The following is a 15,781-nucleotide window of genomic DNA, read 5'->3' as shown; positions in this document are numbered from 1 at the left end:
CATGACTTCTTACTGTTTGGTTATTTGAACAAGTATTAAAAATGTATTTCTGTAAGCCAAACCAGAAAGAAGCATGAAAAATTGGCCCCAATAACTGAGACCTAGAGAAATTAGAAGTAATTTAAAATGTCTTATGCCAGGATGTAAGATGAAAGAATATTTGGCCTCAGGCCAAGTACATCAGACCCTCGGATATGTGCAAATTAAAATATAAGAAATGTTTGGAAAGCAAACTAGCCCTTAAAATCCATTTATATTAAAAATTAATTTATTTAAATAGGAAACAAGTATACAAAGATACCTTTCCTGTGACTGAAACAGTCACAGGAAGATGCAGTGGGAAAGAGGGAAGGGACCATCATTAACATCTGGGTCAATGTCACTTTCATGCTAAGTTTCTCCTCTTCTCTAGCCCATTTCACTATGATTTCAGGATGCACAACACAACTGAGTTATCTAAGCTTGCTTCTGGTGAAGGGGCCTGACTCGTCCTTTTTGTGTATTTCTTCCATGGAACCCACCCACAGACCAAGCGGAACACGAGACAGTGGGTGACAGAACCCTTCCTGATGGGTGTGGGTGTGTTTAGATCTGTCTCGTCTCCCAGGATCAAATCTTTCAGCTGTCACAGATGACATCTGTCTTGGCACTGGAAGGGAGCAGTGCCTTCTCCCACACGGCCTCTCATCCCTCATTCCTAGTGTCTTTGGTTCTTTTGGAAACAGTATCTCAGGTTCTAGCCCTGGAAGCAGAGAGGCCATATGGATTGGGGACATTGAGAAGACATGGAGGCTTTGCAGCACTGGTTTTGGACAATGGTGGCTGACCACTCTGGCAGCCTCCTGTCTGAGAGACTTAAAATCCCTCTCTGGGGTCTGTGGCAGAGCAGGGAGCTGCCCAGAGAGAGAGAAAGGCATCTTAGAATTCTGCAAAAAGCTGGGACATTTGATTTCATGTGCCATCTCAACCTTAATGGTAATTTCAAAGCCAGAGTTTATGATCAACCACCTCATTTTAAAACTGACAAGGTCATTTCCCCCAAATAGGCTTTTTCTGGGGCCTGCTAAAATCCCACTGCTGACCCTTGAAAACCTGAATTAAGCTGACTGGTTAAGTAAGTGCATGAAAGGTACTGTGACTAACTTGAAGCTGTTATGAAAACTACCGAGGACAGGAGAAAAGCCAGGCAAGGCAGTATTTGTTCCCCCAGTAACTAGCTGTGGTTTGTATTAAGTACATTGCCTCTTATGGTTGCAGCTTCCAAAGTCCACAGCAACATCATAGTAGAACCCTGGCTCTTCACCACTGGGGAAAAGACCAGCTGGCAGTCACCGGAATGAAGTGGATTCAGCAAACAAGAGTGTCATGATTCAGCAAACAAGAGTGTCATGCTTAACCAGGGTACTCTGGGGAGAATGAGGAAGACAACAAAGAAATACTACTGCCCCAGGAAGACCGATAAACAGCTGGTCTGAATAACTGATGGAAGAAAAGGGTAAAGAAGTGGGGCTGTGAGGACCCCCTCTAGACTCTGGAGGAAAGATGTGGCCTCATGACAAACTTCCAATAACTCAGAAAGCACATGAGCGTCCTTTAATGAGGTCACGAGTTATCACTGATCCAAGAATGAATGTTCCTTAGCCTGCTGTTCTGGTGTCAGGATCATTCTTTATGCTAAAAAATGAGAACTAGTCACTAAATGACATCAAGGGCCACAGGGCTAGCAGGGAATTTAAGCTGAGACTTTAGACACAGAGACTTCCTTGCAGACATGAGTCACTCTTTCATCAGCCCCTTGGCAAGCTTATGACCAAATGCACTCCTTGTGGTGACTGGGGGGGAACGGGGGGAGGGCATCAGAGCTGCCTCTGAGGGTCTGACGCCTCTGCGATGCCACCACTGCACCTCCTGTCAGGTACCTTTCTATGCCAGGTCACAGTGCAGTAAAGCAGCAGAGTCTGGTGAGTTTGACAAGTAACTTGAACCTGAAACTTACTATGGGGATATGGCACTTGGCACATGCTTTTCCTGTAAAAATAATAATAATAATAAAATAAATAAAATAAAAATAAATAAATGAATAATAATAATATGTCTGGCCATCATTAAGCATGCTGTGCTTTGCTTCCAAGGAAAATTATTCGCTGGCTTTTACTATCCTTGAGACCTTGAAATATTTCCTTTTATTCTACACATCTCCTTCTGGCAATAAGCAATAATCCTTGGCATCTTGTGCCAATCTTCTCCACTTGGTGGCCCCTGCTCACTCCAGGGGTTTTCAGGTAGAAAAATGATCAGCTAGTTAAAACAGAGGCATGGTATCAGTAGCTCCAATTCAATGGTGGAAACCCACACCAGTTTGTCTTAGAGTATTCACATATTACAGAACCAGCTGTTAAACATCATGATACATTTTCCCACAAATTCCTTTTTTTTTTTTAAAAAAAAGGTTGGGCATAGGGAATACAAGATACAAAACTGCCACATTAGCATATTACCTCTTTAATAAACAAAAAGAAATGTGCTAACTGAAAGTAAGGCATTTTAAAAGCATCCAAGGAGCCACAGGAGTGGCTTGTGCACAGCTGTGATTTTGAGACTAAGTTCGTAAAATCCTGCGTAATAAGCAACCTTCTATTATACGATGTCTTGTTTCTCATGTCTAAAAAGCGAAAGAAAACATGCACCTTGAAATTTACATGGTATCTGTTACTTATAAAAATATATCCAAAGGTAACTCTCACAAAACACCATTTTATTTTAATTTAATTAATTACCGGCTAGTAGATCGGCCGATGCTGATGAGCTAGAAGTAGCCTGAGGTGCAGGTTGGGGTTCAGAAGCACTACTTCCAAATGCATCTACCCATTATCCATTATGCAGCAAAAAAGTAAAAGAGTGTGAACAGTAAGTACACAAAGTAAGGTAAGAGTTCTGTGGAGAAATGCACAGACATGACACTCTGTGTGGTAAGCTTGTCTCCTGTGGACATGTGAAATGACTGAGGGGACAGTTTATGCTCTCAAAGAAAGAGCTCTAGAATTTTTTTTTTTAGGCCCATACCCTCAGCATATGGAGGTTCCTAGGCTAGGGGTCCAATCGGAGCTGTCGCTCCTGGCCTACACCACAGCCACAGCAACATGGGATCTGAGCCACATCTGTGACCTACACCACAGCTCACAGCAACGCCATATCCTTAACCCACTGAGCGAGGCCAGGGATCGAACCTGCATCCTCATGGATGCTAGTCAGATTTGTTTCCACTGAGCCACAACGGGAACTCCTAGAATATTTTTAAAAATTCTTTTTTTTTTTTTTTTAAAGAATAAAACTTTGGGGCTAAATCGGTAATATAAAAAAATCTTCCCACCTAGAACTCTATTAAATGTAAACAAATTAACAAGTAATTGAAGCAATAGCAGCCCTACTTGTACCTGTCAAAGTTTTCTTTTCCTTTTTTCCCCAATTTTTAGCTGCCCCGAGGCACATGGAAGTTCCTGGGCCAGGAATCAGATCCCAGCTGCATTGTGATCTATGCCACAGCTGCGGCAACATTAGATCCTTAACCCACTGTACTGGGCCAGGGATTGAACCTATGTCCCAGCGTTGCAGAGATGCCACCAACCTCGGCATGCCACAGCAGGAACGCAGAAAGTTAAGTGCTTCTTTGCCACAAGTTTCGAGCCCCTGAATGGCACAGACTGTAACATCTTTTGTACCTGTCATGGCACATGCCATGATGTTTCCAGGTACCACAGGTACTCAACGTGGGTTTAACTTGTTAAGGACGGTACCTTAGCCCATGGCATACACATTTATGTATAGTCATGAAGAAATCCCTTCAAACTTGGGCTTTTCCCTATAAATTTACTGCCGACAGAAGACTTTGAATGTGTCATCCAAATGAGTGGCTCAAGAGTTCATTCAGCACATCTGCCTGTCTTCAGATAACATACAAAAAAAGGAAAATGCACTTCAATCAGCGAAACATCTTTCAATTCTCAGGAGGGTTTCAGAAACACTAAACTCAGAATAAATAAACCCTATGGAATAATGTATGACATCTAGAGCTTATGCTTTCAGTTTTGACTGGCTTATTTGTTTTCCATTCTGAATTATCTGTGTTTATATTGCTTTAAAAATTCAGAAACACTGATTCAGCCAACAGATCAGGATCCTAATAGAACTGTGTAGAAGGAAATTGCAATTCGTTAATTTCACATTTGGATGAATAGAAAGTTAAAAACACAAAGACTTCACATGAAAAGTGGTCTGGTTTTGTTAGGACATGCACTAAAAGTTATGATGAACTAATGAGGATATAGATGATGGTGAAAAAAAATGAAAAAAAATCATAAAAACATTAAGTTTACATTGAGAAGATGGAAATAACTTCACAGAGTCCAAAGGATAAAAGTGAAACATAATGAAATAGATCTAAAGACCATTCTAAGGAATAAAAAAAGATCTATAAGTGTTGACGGAGGAGAGATACGCACCCCCAAAAAGATCTATCACACCTGAAGAATCCACCTTTGCTGGCGAGGCAGTGGTTGCAGGAGATGGTGCGACAAATGCATCCACTGCAGTGAAGCACAGAACAGGAAAAACTGTGTCACCCAAAGGAAAAGGAAACCACGAACCTTGAAAGACGGCTTTCTGAGATTTCATGTTTAACAGCCGGAAGACTGCAGACACTCTTAACAGTTAGGGAAAAGCAAATGGATTTTAAAATACATGCTTCCTGAAAGGAAATAAAATGTGACTTCTTGAGGTCAGAGGTTTTAGTGTGAAAGAGTTTTGTCTTTTCACTGGCCATAGATTTGAAATCCCTCATCAGTTGCTGATGGACCAAAAAAATGAGAGTTTTTAAAAGTGAATTTTGAATGTGAAAGAACTCAAGACACACCCACATGTTTCTCCATCCGCTTCTCCATGCGTAACCCCCATAAGCCATGTCTGAAGCCTTGACCTTGGCAAAAGCACTCACCGGATAAGAGGTCAGCAGTGAGAGAACTCTCAGGCACAGGAGAGGCCCCTTGTGGTGGTGAGGAGAAAGCATCTTCCAAAAGTGAAACAAACCAAAACCAAGCAGAAGTGAGTAGAAAGCTGAAATCAGAGTCACAAATCTAACAAAGGCATTAGCACAGGTGAGGACAAAGAGCTTAATAATGAAAACATCTAGGCAGAGGAATGTAAAGAAAAGGTGGCTGTGGCATTACCTGTCCCAAACAGGTCTATGCTAGGAGCAGCATCTGGCTTGGGCGCTGCAGCGACTTCAGGAGCAGACTCAAATAAATCTAAGACCAAGAACATACATGCCTTTACTCAACTGAACAAACCGGCCTGAGAACAGCATCACTTTCCAGTGGTGCATGAGCACTTTGGAGAGTTCTGACACAAGCTGCGAATGGTTGCTGGAGAACCATTTAATGACACGGTATTCATGCAGTCACAGTTGCATGTGCAACATCACAAGGACCAGAATGCGATCCACCGGATGGAAAGAGTTCAGTGACAACAACAACGACAAAAAAAATTACCACCAAAGATATCTAGAGCAGGAGGAGCGGTGGTGGTGGTGGTGGTGGCAGAGGTGGTGGCGGTGGCGGTGGTGGCTGTGGCGGTGGCGGCAGCGGTCGTGGCAGCTGCAACGGCGGGAGCAGGAGAAGGAGCGGTGGCGGGAACCGGAGGGGCTGCGCTAGCTGTAGGGGTAACTACAGGCACAGTGGTCTCGGGTGGCTTCATGGCAAAGAGGTCCAGCTCGGGCGCAGCCTCTGCACTACCTTCAGATGGGGCAAAGGGGTCTTGTGGAAAGGAAAGTGGAGACACACACAGCATCAGTAAGGAAACAGATAAGAGAAAGGCGTCAGAACTACAGGTTAGAGACGCCTGACAAATATTCATAGGTTTCACACACTAGCTAGGCACTAGGCTGCTTGGGTTGAAGGGCTACTCTAGGAGTGGGGGTCAGTGATTAGGATATTTTTTCAAAGAAGAAAAGAAAATTTAGTAGGTATACAAGTTAAGACTTCAAAGTACTGGTAGGTTAGCCTATAGTCTAGGATCACAGGTGGTTAGTCTTCAAAACCTTACTTAATCTGGTCAATCTGGTAGCTTTGGAAAATTCATTAAAACATGCGAATTGATCTGAAGTCAGTGTCACAGGAGTACAATATAGCATTGGAGGGAAAAAAGAAAACATTAAGAGAGCATACTTGCACTGACAAAAATTGTCAATCTTGAGAAATTGTCAATTTTGATAAGTATGCCCTTTGTTTTCTTAATGTTTTAAGTGCCGGCATTCTTTATTCAGTTCTGATGAATGATATTTTTGGCTCAGAAGAAAGTCAAATTCGAGCAACACAGGGCCAGATCTAACTACGGGAGTTTCACATCAGGACAGAACAACAACAGACGGGCTCAGGACTCAAAACCCACCATTTCCTGAACATGCATCAAGTGCCGCTGCTACAGGGGCTGGGGGAGCTGCTGCGGCGGCCCCTTCGGATGCTGCAGGGGCCTCCCCGGGAGAAGCTGCAAAGGCATCTGGGGTGCAGGTTTTAAAAAAACATAAATTAAAGGAATAAAAAGAGAAGAAAATATAGTAAAAGAACCAAGTTACATTGCGAAGAAGGCTCCCTTATACAACATGAATTTCTGAAAACGCGGTTTTATGGCCCATGCACTGTCGGTGGTCACGGAACAAATCTTTGCATCCTTTCTTGTTGGTTACGTGCAAGGGGTACAGTGCTGGATCCCAGGCCTGGGAGGATCCAAAGGTAACAAGATTCTCATTGTATAAGGGCTCTAAGAAGCATGTTTTATGCATTGTTAGAAATTAATGGATGTGAAAAATAAAACACAAAAGTTACTTTATTGGGTAACTTAAGATACTAATCTTTCATGTCCAGGTTATACTTATATACTATGTTATCATGATGTCTCTGATTAGTAGTTTCTAGCAAACATGGATGTCTTCCTTAATGCCAATAATATGAAATATATGATGACAATGTAAACAATTCTAGCTTAAATGTTTTAGTTTAGTACAGGCAAAATTACACTGTTAACATGAAAGGTGTCCTAAATAGTTATAAAAGTTAACACTTCATTATCTTTGAAAAATATTTTCATATACAAAGATTTGTTTGAAAGAAGCAAAGAAATAAAAGTGGGAGATAATACCGTTAAGTCTGTTTTGACTTAAATGTATTGTTTTCAAATACTGCATTGCTCTAGTTATATGGAAAATAATCTCTTTTCAACAGATTAAAAATATATTTTCACGTTTTAAGGCCACAAGTGTATAACTCTTTAGAGTAGATTATAATAACCTACAGTAGATCCATTAACATATAGGCGGCCCCAAGTTTATAAATGCCCAATCTATGATGGGCTGATGCGTCCAAGAGATTTCTAACATGTTTCTGCCAACATACCATGTAAATTATGGTACAAAATCCCCAGTTTTCCGAGGAACTCCTTTAGTTTCTTTTTCTTTCTTTTCTTTTCTCTCTCTTTTTTTTTTTTTTTGTCTTTTTGCCATTTCTTGGGCCGCTTCTGCGACATATGGAGGTTCCCAGGCTAGGGGTCTAATCAGAGCTGTAGCTGCCAGCCTACACCAGAGCCACAGCAACGCAGGATTCAAGCAGCAACTGCAACCTACACCACAGCTCATGGCAACACCAGATCGTTAACCCACTGAGCAAAGGCAGGGATCGAACCTGCAACCTCATGGTTCCTAGTCGGATTCGTTAACCACTGCGCCACGATGGGAACTCCAACTCCTTTAGTTTCAAAGTACACAAGGAATGAAGCCATAGTAAATATGATTTGCTTAGAAGAAATTCCTGGAAAGTGGGGACCAGCAAAAACCTGCCACTTACTTGCTAGACCTCTCATCTTAAAATATGCCTTCTGCAATGGCTACTGGTGTTCCCTAGCATGCTGTTTCTCAAGCCATTAAAAAGAAAGTGTCAAACATGCCTGGGAAACACAACCCAGTATATCCCCTTTCTCGGAGATGTACATTATATCAGGCTGCAGGAAGCCCTACGGTCAAGACATTTGTTTCTCAGCTTAACCCAGCAGGTTCCAAACTGATCTGAGACCCTCTACGGTAACATCCTGAAGCGAGGATTAAAACCTTAAAAGAGACTCACTTGGGTTAAAAAAGTCTTTTACGAAAATAAACAAACAAACATTCCTTAAAGGGAACAATGGGGCAGTTATTCATGTATTACAGATTTTTTTTTTTCCTTCTCTTTTTAGGGCCACACTTTGTAGCATATGGATGTTCCTGGGCTAAGGGCTGAATCGGAGCTGCAGCTGCTGGCCTACACCACAGCCACAGCAATGCCAGATTTGAGCCGCATTTGTGACCTGCGCCACAGCTTGCAGCAATGCTGGATCCTTAACCCACTCACTGAGCGAGGCCAGGGATTGAACCCACATCCTCATGGATACTAGTAGGGTTCCTAACCTGCTGAGCCACAACGGGAACTCTGTGTATCACAGACTGATGTGATCTGATTGCTTCCCATGGCTACACTGAGGGAATAGATATTCTGAGTAGAGGTCCGTCTGGTGTGAGGCCAGATAAAAGTAAAGAAGTAGGGAAAACACACCCGTGGATAGTGCAGCCCTGCCTCTCCAGATGCCATGTTAAGGATACTATCTCAGAGGACTTAGTGGCCAACATGAAAGCACTGAGCTTGGGCAGAACACTTTGTAGCATATGGATGTTCCTGGGCTATAAGACCGAATGGCCAGTGGCTGGAAAAGCTGGTACTCCTTTGTTTAAGGGAAGTTTTAACAGGAGTAGATAAGTTCATAATGTATAAGTAACAAGAAAAGCGTTACTTGTGTGAGGGCACAAGACAGGTCTTTTTTATTCTTAGAAAATCTGGAACTGAAGTTAATATTAGAAGTAGAAGAAGTAGCAATAGCAGTCACTATTCTGTATCTACATGTGAGTCACTGTGTAAATATTCTATTTGCGTTGTTAAATTTTTTTTTGTGGCTGCACCTGCAGCATATGGAAGTTCCCAAGACAGGGACTGAATCCAAGCCACAGCTGCAATGTACACCACAGCTGCAATGTATTCCACAGCTGCAGAAATGTCAGGTCCTTCAACCCACTGTGCTGGGCCAGGGATTGAACCCGAACCTCTGCAGCAACCAGAGCCTCTGCAGCTGGATTCTTGATTCACTGCGCCACAGCAGGAACTCTGCGCTATTAAATTTAATTCCTACAGCCCTCTTGTAACATAGGTTCTATTATCTCCCTCCACTTTGTAGATGACAGAATGGAAACTTGTAAAGTCTGAGCAGGTGCAAGTCTTGACCAAGGTCCAGCAGGTGGCGAGGTCAGCATTTGGCTGTAAGGTGCTTGAGTGAGGTGTGCATGTTTGACCACTCTACTGACATGAACTGTGCTGCATTTTTCTATGGCATAAGCACCAGTTATGTCAGTGCTAGAATTCAAACAAGTATTTGTGACTGGCTTCTTTAATTATCACTTCTGTGTAAATAGGTGAAACCCATATATATGCTTTATCTTTAAAAGAGGTGGTTGTTTTTTCCCCTCCCCTGTCAGCAAGACATCTCATCTCCTTTTAACGCTTCTCTTGTTACTTATACATTATAAACTTATCTACTTCTGTTAAAACTTCCCTTAAACAAAGGTGCACCAGCTGCTCCAACCACCGGCCATTCGGTCTTACAGCCCAGGAGAGATGGAGAGGTGAGTGAGTGAGACTGTGGGTAATCCCAGCCCCAGCCACTGACTAGCCATGAAAGGGACCTTAAGAAAGAACAGTCTTGCTGAGCCCAGTAGGCCCTAGGACTGTGAGAGATAATAATACAATTTTGATGTTGTTTTATAAAAAAAACAACAAAATTTATCTTCTCAATTCTCTGTCATCATTGATGCAGAATTATCCTTCTAGCACTGACAGCTAAAACAATCTCCAACCCAGCTCTCTTTCTCCTGTTACCCATTTGTGGGTCCCATCTGCATTCTGCCCATTACCAACCAGTGCCATCTCCTGTGGAGGCAGGTCCTTGCTTTTCTACAATTAGGGACTCAGTCCAGCCCTACCCAGCAAACCAGTCTCTTGACCTTGCCACAGATTGGCCTTCTCTCCCTTCTGGCAATCTAGGAAGAACCTCCTAACCTTGTATCCTGTGACTGACTACCTTTGTGAAGTTTTCTAAATGCTATTGTCTTCCCATTCTTACCTACCCTCCCCCATCTTCTCCAGCCACACACGCCATCTTTAAATCACATGCTGGACACAAGGGTTTCAATCATTCTCAACAGCCCAAGGGTCAAACTGTTCAGGCTCATTTTCTTCCTCAAAGGCCCCAGATTATAAGACTCTCACACGACATCTAGTTGGGAGTGCTTATATTTACATATCAATTTTAAGGAAGGCTGATTAACTTAGTGTGTTATCCAACTCAAACAAATAAAGTCAGGTTGGCCATACAAGTTCTTTGGTTTTCTAGCCACCTGATTCTGTGCTCATAGCCTACCATCCTCAGGGACGTGTGCTTACAAATTGGCACATTGACTGAAGGGGCACCCTGATGAATGGGTAAAGTAATTAGCATCAATTTAGCATTGAACTTCTTAGAAAAACAGTGTTGTTACAAACCAATGTGCTGCTGTTAGTACAGTTTACATAAATGAAAAACAATGTTTTTAAGGATTTTGAGTTTTATCTTTATCAGTATCTGTTTTACTAACATTTTAAAGAAAAACACTGCCTTGCCGACCTGTTCTGCCTGGCCACGGAAGGCAGATTTTATTTCTTAAAAGTTCCCTTTAGGAACTATATCCAATCTCCTTGGATAGACTGTGATGGAGAATAATATAAAAAAATGCGTATGTATATGTGTATATATATATATATATATATATATACACATATATATATATGACTGAGCCACTTTGCTGTACAGCAGAAATTGGCACAACATTGTAAATCAACTATACTTTAATAACAGTTCCCTTTAGAAAATAAAGCATTTAGTAAATATAATGTTTCTAAAATACTTTTAAAATTACTTACATTGAAGTGAACTAACACGCTATGTGGGTATCAATGTGGATATTTTAAAATAACAGACATTTCATATTTTTCAAATCTGTAATGAAAATACAAGACTAACAAAGAAAATTTTAATGTTTTCATTATTTTGTTTTCATGAAATTAAGCATTTAGCTATTTTTCAGAAATTAAAGTTCATTAACCTTATTTCTAAAGAGACCTACTTAATAATGCTAAATAAAACCTCAAAAGGGCATATTTTAAAGTCATGTAGACATAAGCACTGCTGCTCTTATTATTTAAAAGTTCTAATAAAAACTGGTTGCACAACATGTCCAAAGAGATTTTAGTTCAAGTTTTAATTTAAAATCCTACCTCTAGATGATTCCTTATAAATCTATAAAGAACATGAAAGAAATTAGGGAATATCATTGAAAACTACAAAACAGGCAGTGACACAGAGTAACTTCTGAACATAAAGGACAGAGATTTTACAGCTATCAGAGGCCAGGAGTTTACAAACTTATACAGATTAGCAAAAATAACTGTGATGAGATTTACAGATGTATTCATCTTTACTCAGCCTCCAGCCAGATGACTAGAAAAGATATCAGTGAAATTCAAGGATAGCCCCCATTCTTTGGCATTAAGTTATATGATTTCCTCCAGTACTGACCTTTTCAATTTGTATTTCAGGGTAGAAAGAATGACATCATGAAAATATTTCCAAACATACAGTTTCTTCTGCTTGATGAATGTTGTCAAAGCAGTAATAAAAGATCAACACAAACAGCATAATGGCACAAAGACTATTTCAAAGAAATATCTTAGGCTGTAGAGAACCATGAGAGAAGCAAAATGCAATTGATTGATTTCTTAGAGGCAATTAAGCTCCTTAAAGCAGAATGAAAAAGAAAAATCTAAATAGCTAAAGGTAAAGAAATGTTTACATACAAAACTGTGATCCATTCTGTCTGTACTTTGAATTTTTCTGCTAACATAAGCCTTTGAGAAACCATTCATTCTGAAGACCAATAATGGGGGAGGGGAGGAGAGGGTGATGAAATTGATTTTATAAATTTATTTATTTATGGCTGCACTCATGGCAAGCAGAAGTTCTGGGGCCAGGGATCAAACCTGAGCCATAGCAGTGACCTAAGCCACAGTAGTGACAATGGTGTATCCTTTTTTTTTTTTTTTTTTTTGTCTTTTTGCTATTTCTTTGGGCTGCTTCCGCGGCATATGGAGGTTCCCAGGCTAGGGGTCGAATCGGAGCTGTAGCCACCGGCCTACGCCAGAGCCACAGCAACGCAGGATCTGAGCCGCGTCTGCAATCTACACCACAGCTCACGGCAACGCCAGATCGTTAACCCACTGAGCAAGGGCAGGGACCGAACCCGCAACCTCATGGTTCCTAGTCGGATTCGTTAACCACTGCGCCACGACGGGAACTCCTGGTGTATCCTTAACCCACTGGACTACCAGGGAACTCCTGATTTTATAAATTTAAGCTAATACTTTAATTTCTGGTCACAAAAGCTACAAAGGCATAACCGAAAAACTAACTTTCTTTAGAAGGTGACTATAATAAATGATTCAAGAGTTTGCGAATCCCTTCCCCCACTTTTTTTTTTTTTTTTTTTTTTTTATAAAGGGACAGTGCAGCAAGGCAGCAGCAAATTCCTTGCATGAAACAGGGGCAACAATGCTGTGTCAAGCTATACATTCTACATTCTTTATCTTAAACAATGTTGGCCAACTTTGGAGATTGGGGCATGGCATGGATCACAGTACTTTGTGACAGCAGGTAAGTGTATGTTCCCAGGGGAATCTTTTATCTCCATCAGATCCCACCAAATCTTTCCGGCCCCTGCCCCTCATTGTCTGTCTCTGCCAATTTCTTTACCATATTCTCAAAATGCCCCAGGACAGATGTTATATTTTAATGAAGAAACACAAAACTATGATGACTATAACGGCATTTGATGTATGCATTTGAAATGAGCACTTCTCCAGGTTTGGACTTAGTATCACTCAGATGGGAAGATGTAAATGAACTGCTTTCTGATGATTCATCAGGTCCAGGCATATGATATTGGCTGAGTCTAGGATATCTGACTGAAGCCTACAGCTGTAAATCCACTCTATGTCAGAATTTACATTTGCATGGAGAAAATGCTTTCAGACAATCATTTCAAAGTCTGATCTAAACCTGTTTTCAATCAGCATCGCAAGTGCTGACCCAAATGATGCCTCAAAGTTCCAAAGCCAAAGATAATTCAAGTTTTTGCTTGGATAGAACAACATTTAAAGTTGCAAAAATGAGCATATCCTTAAACTCTTTTCAGAGACCTCTACATCTGAACTATTCTTAGATGATTTTTTGTCCTAAATCTTAAGAAGTAACTTAGGCCAGGACTTCCCCTCCCATATTCCCTTAATATTTTTATACTCTCAGCTAGTTCAAATCTAAAAAAAAATCCCCAAAGCCAATTCTAAATATGATAAGACCTGTGTATGACACACAGATACTGCAGGGCTGAAGCATATATAGGACAGGAGTTCCAATAGCACCTTAAATCTTAACTTTGCAAAGAAGAGAAAATCAAATAGTTCCAAAGCATTGCACCTCTGCTGTAAAACCACTAAAGTTAAGTGAATGTGAAGTTGACAAATTGAGTGAAAATAAATATGTATGAATAAACATTTAAAAAGTACTTAAACACTCTGCCTTGCTGTTATAGAATGTAAAAAAAAAAAAAAACTTACACCCCTTAACTCTATGGTAATGTTAGCAATCCTGGAGGGGAAATAAAGGGATAGTGATGTGGCTGACTAACCTCCAAAGAGATCCACGTCGGCCGTGACAGCAGTAACAGTTGTAGTAGTTGAGGCAGAAGCTGAAGCAGTGGCAGTTTCAGCAGTTGTAGTAGGAGGAGCAGGTTCTGGTGCAAATGGATCTGAAATCTGTGCCTCAGAGGGAACAGAGGAAATTGCAGCCAGAGAATCTATGTTGCACCAGAGACAGCAAATGGAAGAGGAGAAAAGCAAAGGACAAAAGATATACCAGGCTCCAAATGATCAATGTAAGGACAGTTATTTAAGATAAAGTAGTCTCTCAAAAGAGAAGTTTACAAATAAAGTTTTACTCACCCTCTCCCAAAAGGTCTACCGATGTCCATGTGCCAGCATATGAAGAAATAAGAGATCAAGCTGAAACTTACAGCTACACCAATGGCCAAGCAGGGTGAGACACTGAGGAAATTTTAGCTTTCTATACCTTGCTGGACCATTTTTAACTAAAAAATAAGTATATTACCTATTATTAAGATGGAACTTGTGAGCTGGAAGGGACCTTAGGCATCCTCTAAATTTCTAATTTCACAGATGGGAAAACTGAGAGCAAGGGTGATCAAGAGATTTACCTTAAGTTAGGTCTAAACAACTTTGACAAACTCAATTTATTTCTTATCAGATTTACCACTTCTTTTTTGTCTTTTTGGTCTTTTTTTAGGGTTGCCCCCACAGCCACAGCAACACCAGATCGGAGCCGTGTTTGCGACCTACACTATAGCTCACGGTAACGCCGGCCAGATCCTTAACCCACTGAGCGAGGCCAGGGATCAAACCTGCAACCTCATGGTTCCTAGTCAGATTCATGTCTGCTGTGCCATGATGGGAACTCCAGATTTACCATTTCATCTGCATTGGCTGATTTCATGATACTATAATTGTCAATTCTGAAGAAACTGTATCGATCCTCTTTATTTGATGTGTTGCTTCAGTGCAGAATACCAGAGCATGAATAGAGGCTTTGTCTAACAGCTACATTTGATTGATGAACATACTAAGTTGAACATAAGTGTAGGGGTTAGAGAAAATAAACTCTAACCTAAACCATTTTCTTCTTCATATGTTTCACATTACCAGGTGTTTTTCAGTTCAATATATAATCTTTATATTCATAAACATTATGACAACATATGAAAATCATTTTCAAGAAGAATGTGAGAGATTATGTAGCACCAAAATTTTTCAGCCCTTCTGAGGTCAGTGTTCCATGGGGAGGTTCATACCTTCTTAGTGTTCAACAGTGGGATTATGGTTGTCATCCTAAATAAAAGGCCTAGGAGGGGTTATTCTTAACTATACTAGGACTTCAGGCTAAATATGTAGAGTGTCCAATGATATTCTTCTACTTTTAGTCATGTGATATATTTCAGGGATCACATTCAGATTCATGAATGTTATTGGAAATTTATTTTAATCATGAAAAAACTTTATCAAAATTCATTATGGAGCATTAGGGAGCTATTTTTTCAGAGACTTAGAAATAATAGGAGAACTCAGTAAACCAAAAGTTCTAGAAGACATTTAAAAGATCGAGAAACAAATTTGATAATAAAAATAATAATTCAGCTATAAAGCCACACAGATTGAAAGTGAAGGGATAGAAAAGGTATTTTACATAAATGGAAAGGAAAATTGGGGTACAACACTTATATGAGACAATATAGATTTTAAAAGAAAGACCGTTACAAGAGAAAAAGATAATATGTAATAATTGAGGGATCGATTCATGGAAAACACATAACAATTGTAAATATATATGCATACAACACAGGACACCTAAATGCTTTAAGCAAGTTATTAACAGACATAAAGGGAGAAAATGACAGTAACACAATAATAGCAGGGGACTTTAACACCCCACTGACATC

At 40.4% G+C, this 15,781-nt stretch overlaps 1 protein-coding gene across 25 annotated transcripts in view; it reads right to left on the bottom strand.

Moving 5' to 3' along the window:
• Nucleotides 1–15,781, bottom strand: part of SNAP91 (synaptosome associated protein 91) — a 157,622-nt gene that overhangs the window by 29,256 nt on the left and 112,585 nt on the right. For 8 of the 25 annotated variants that reach the window (XM_021091696.2, XM_021091708.2, XM_084963893.1 and 5 more), the window contains exons 14-21: nt 14,214–14,228; nt 13,901–14,068; nt 6,442–6,549; nt 5,544–5,807; nt 5,223–5,300; nt 4,991–5,062; nt 4,500–4,583; nt 2,778–2,861 (exon numbers count right to left, since the gene is read on the bottom strand). The exons of 2 other annotated variants lie outside the window; for them this stretch is intronic. In XM_021091696.2, coding sequence (XP_020947355.2) covers nt 2,778–2,861; nt 4,500–4,583; nt 4,991–5,062; nt 5,223–5,300; nt 5,544–5,807; nt 6,442–6,549; nt 13,901–14,068; nt 14,214–14,228 — 873 coding nt within the window. The remainder of the gene's footprint in view (nt 1–2,777; nt 2,862–4,499; nt 4,584–4,990; nt 5,063–5,222; nt 5,301–5,543; nt 5,808–6,441; nt 6,550–13,900; nt 14,069–14,213; nt 14,229–15,781) is intronic. 15 more of the 25 variants (XM_021091727.2, XM_084963933.1, XM_084963929.1 and 12 more) reach the window with 4 other exon arrangements.

This window comes from Sus scrofa, chromosome 1, assembly GCF_054392235.1.
Source record: "Sus scrofa isolate SSC_HxYL_T2T_F1_AM1 chromosome 1, Sscrofa_HxYL_maternal_Yorkshire_Landrace_v2.0, whole genome shotgun sequence".
Lineage (NCBI taxonomy): Eukaryota > Metazoa > Chordata > Mammalia > Artiodactyla > Suidae > Sus > Sus scrofa.
Note: the sequence above shows the minus strand (reverse complement) of the source record. Positions and strands in the feature narration are given on the sequence as shown.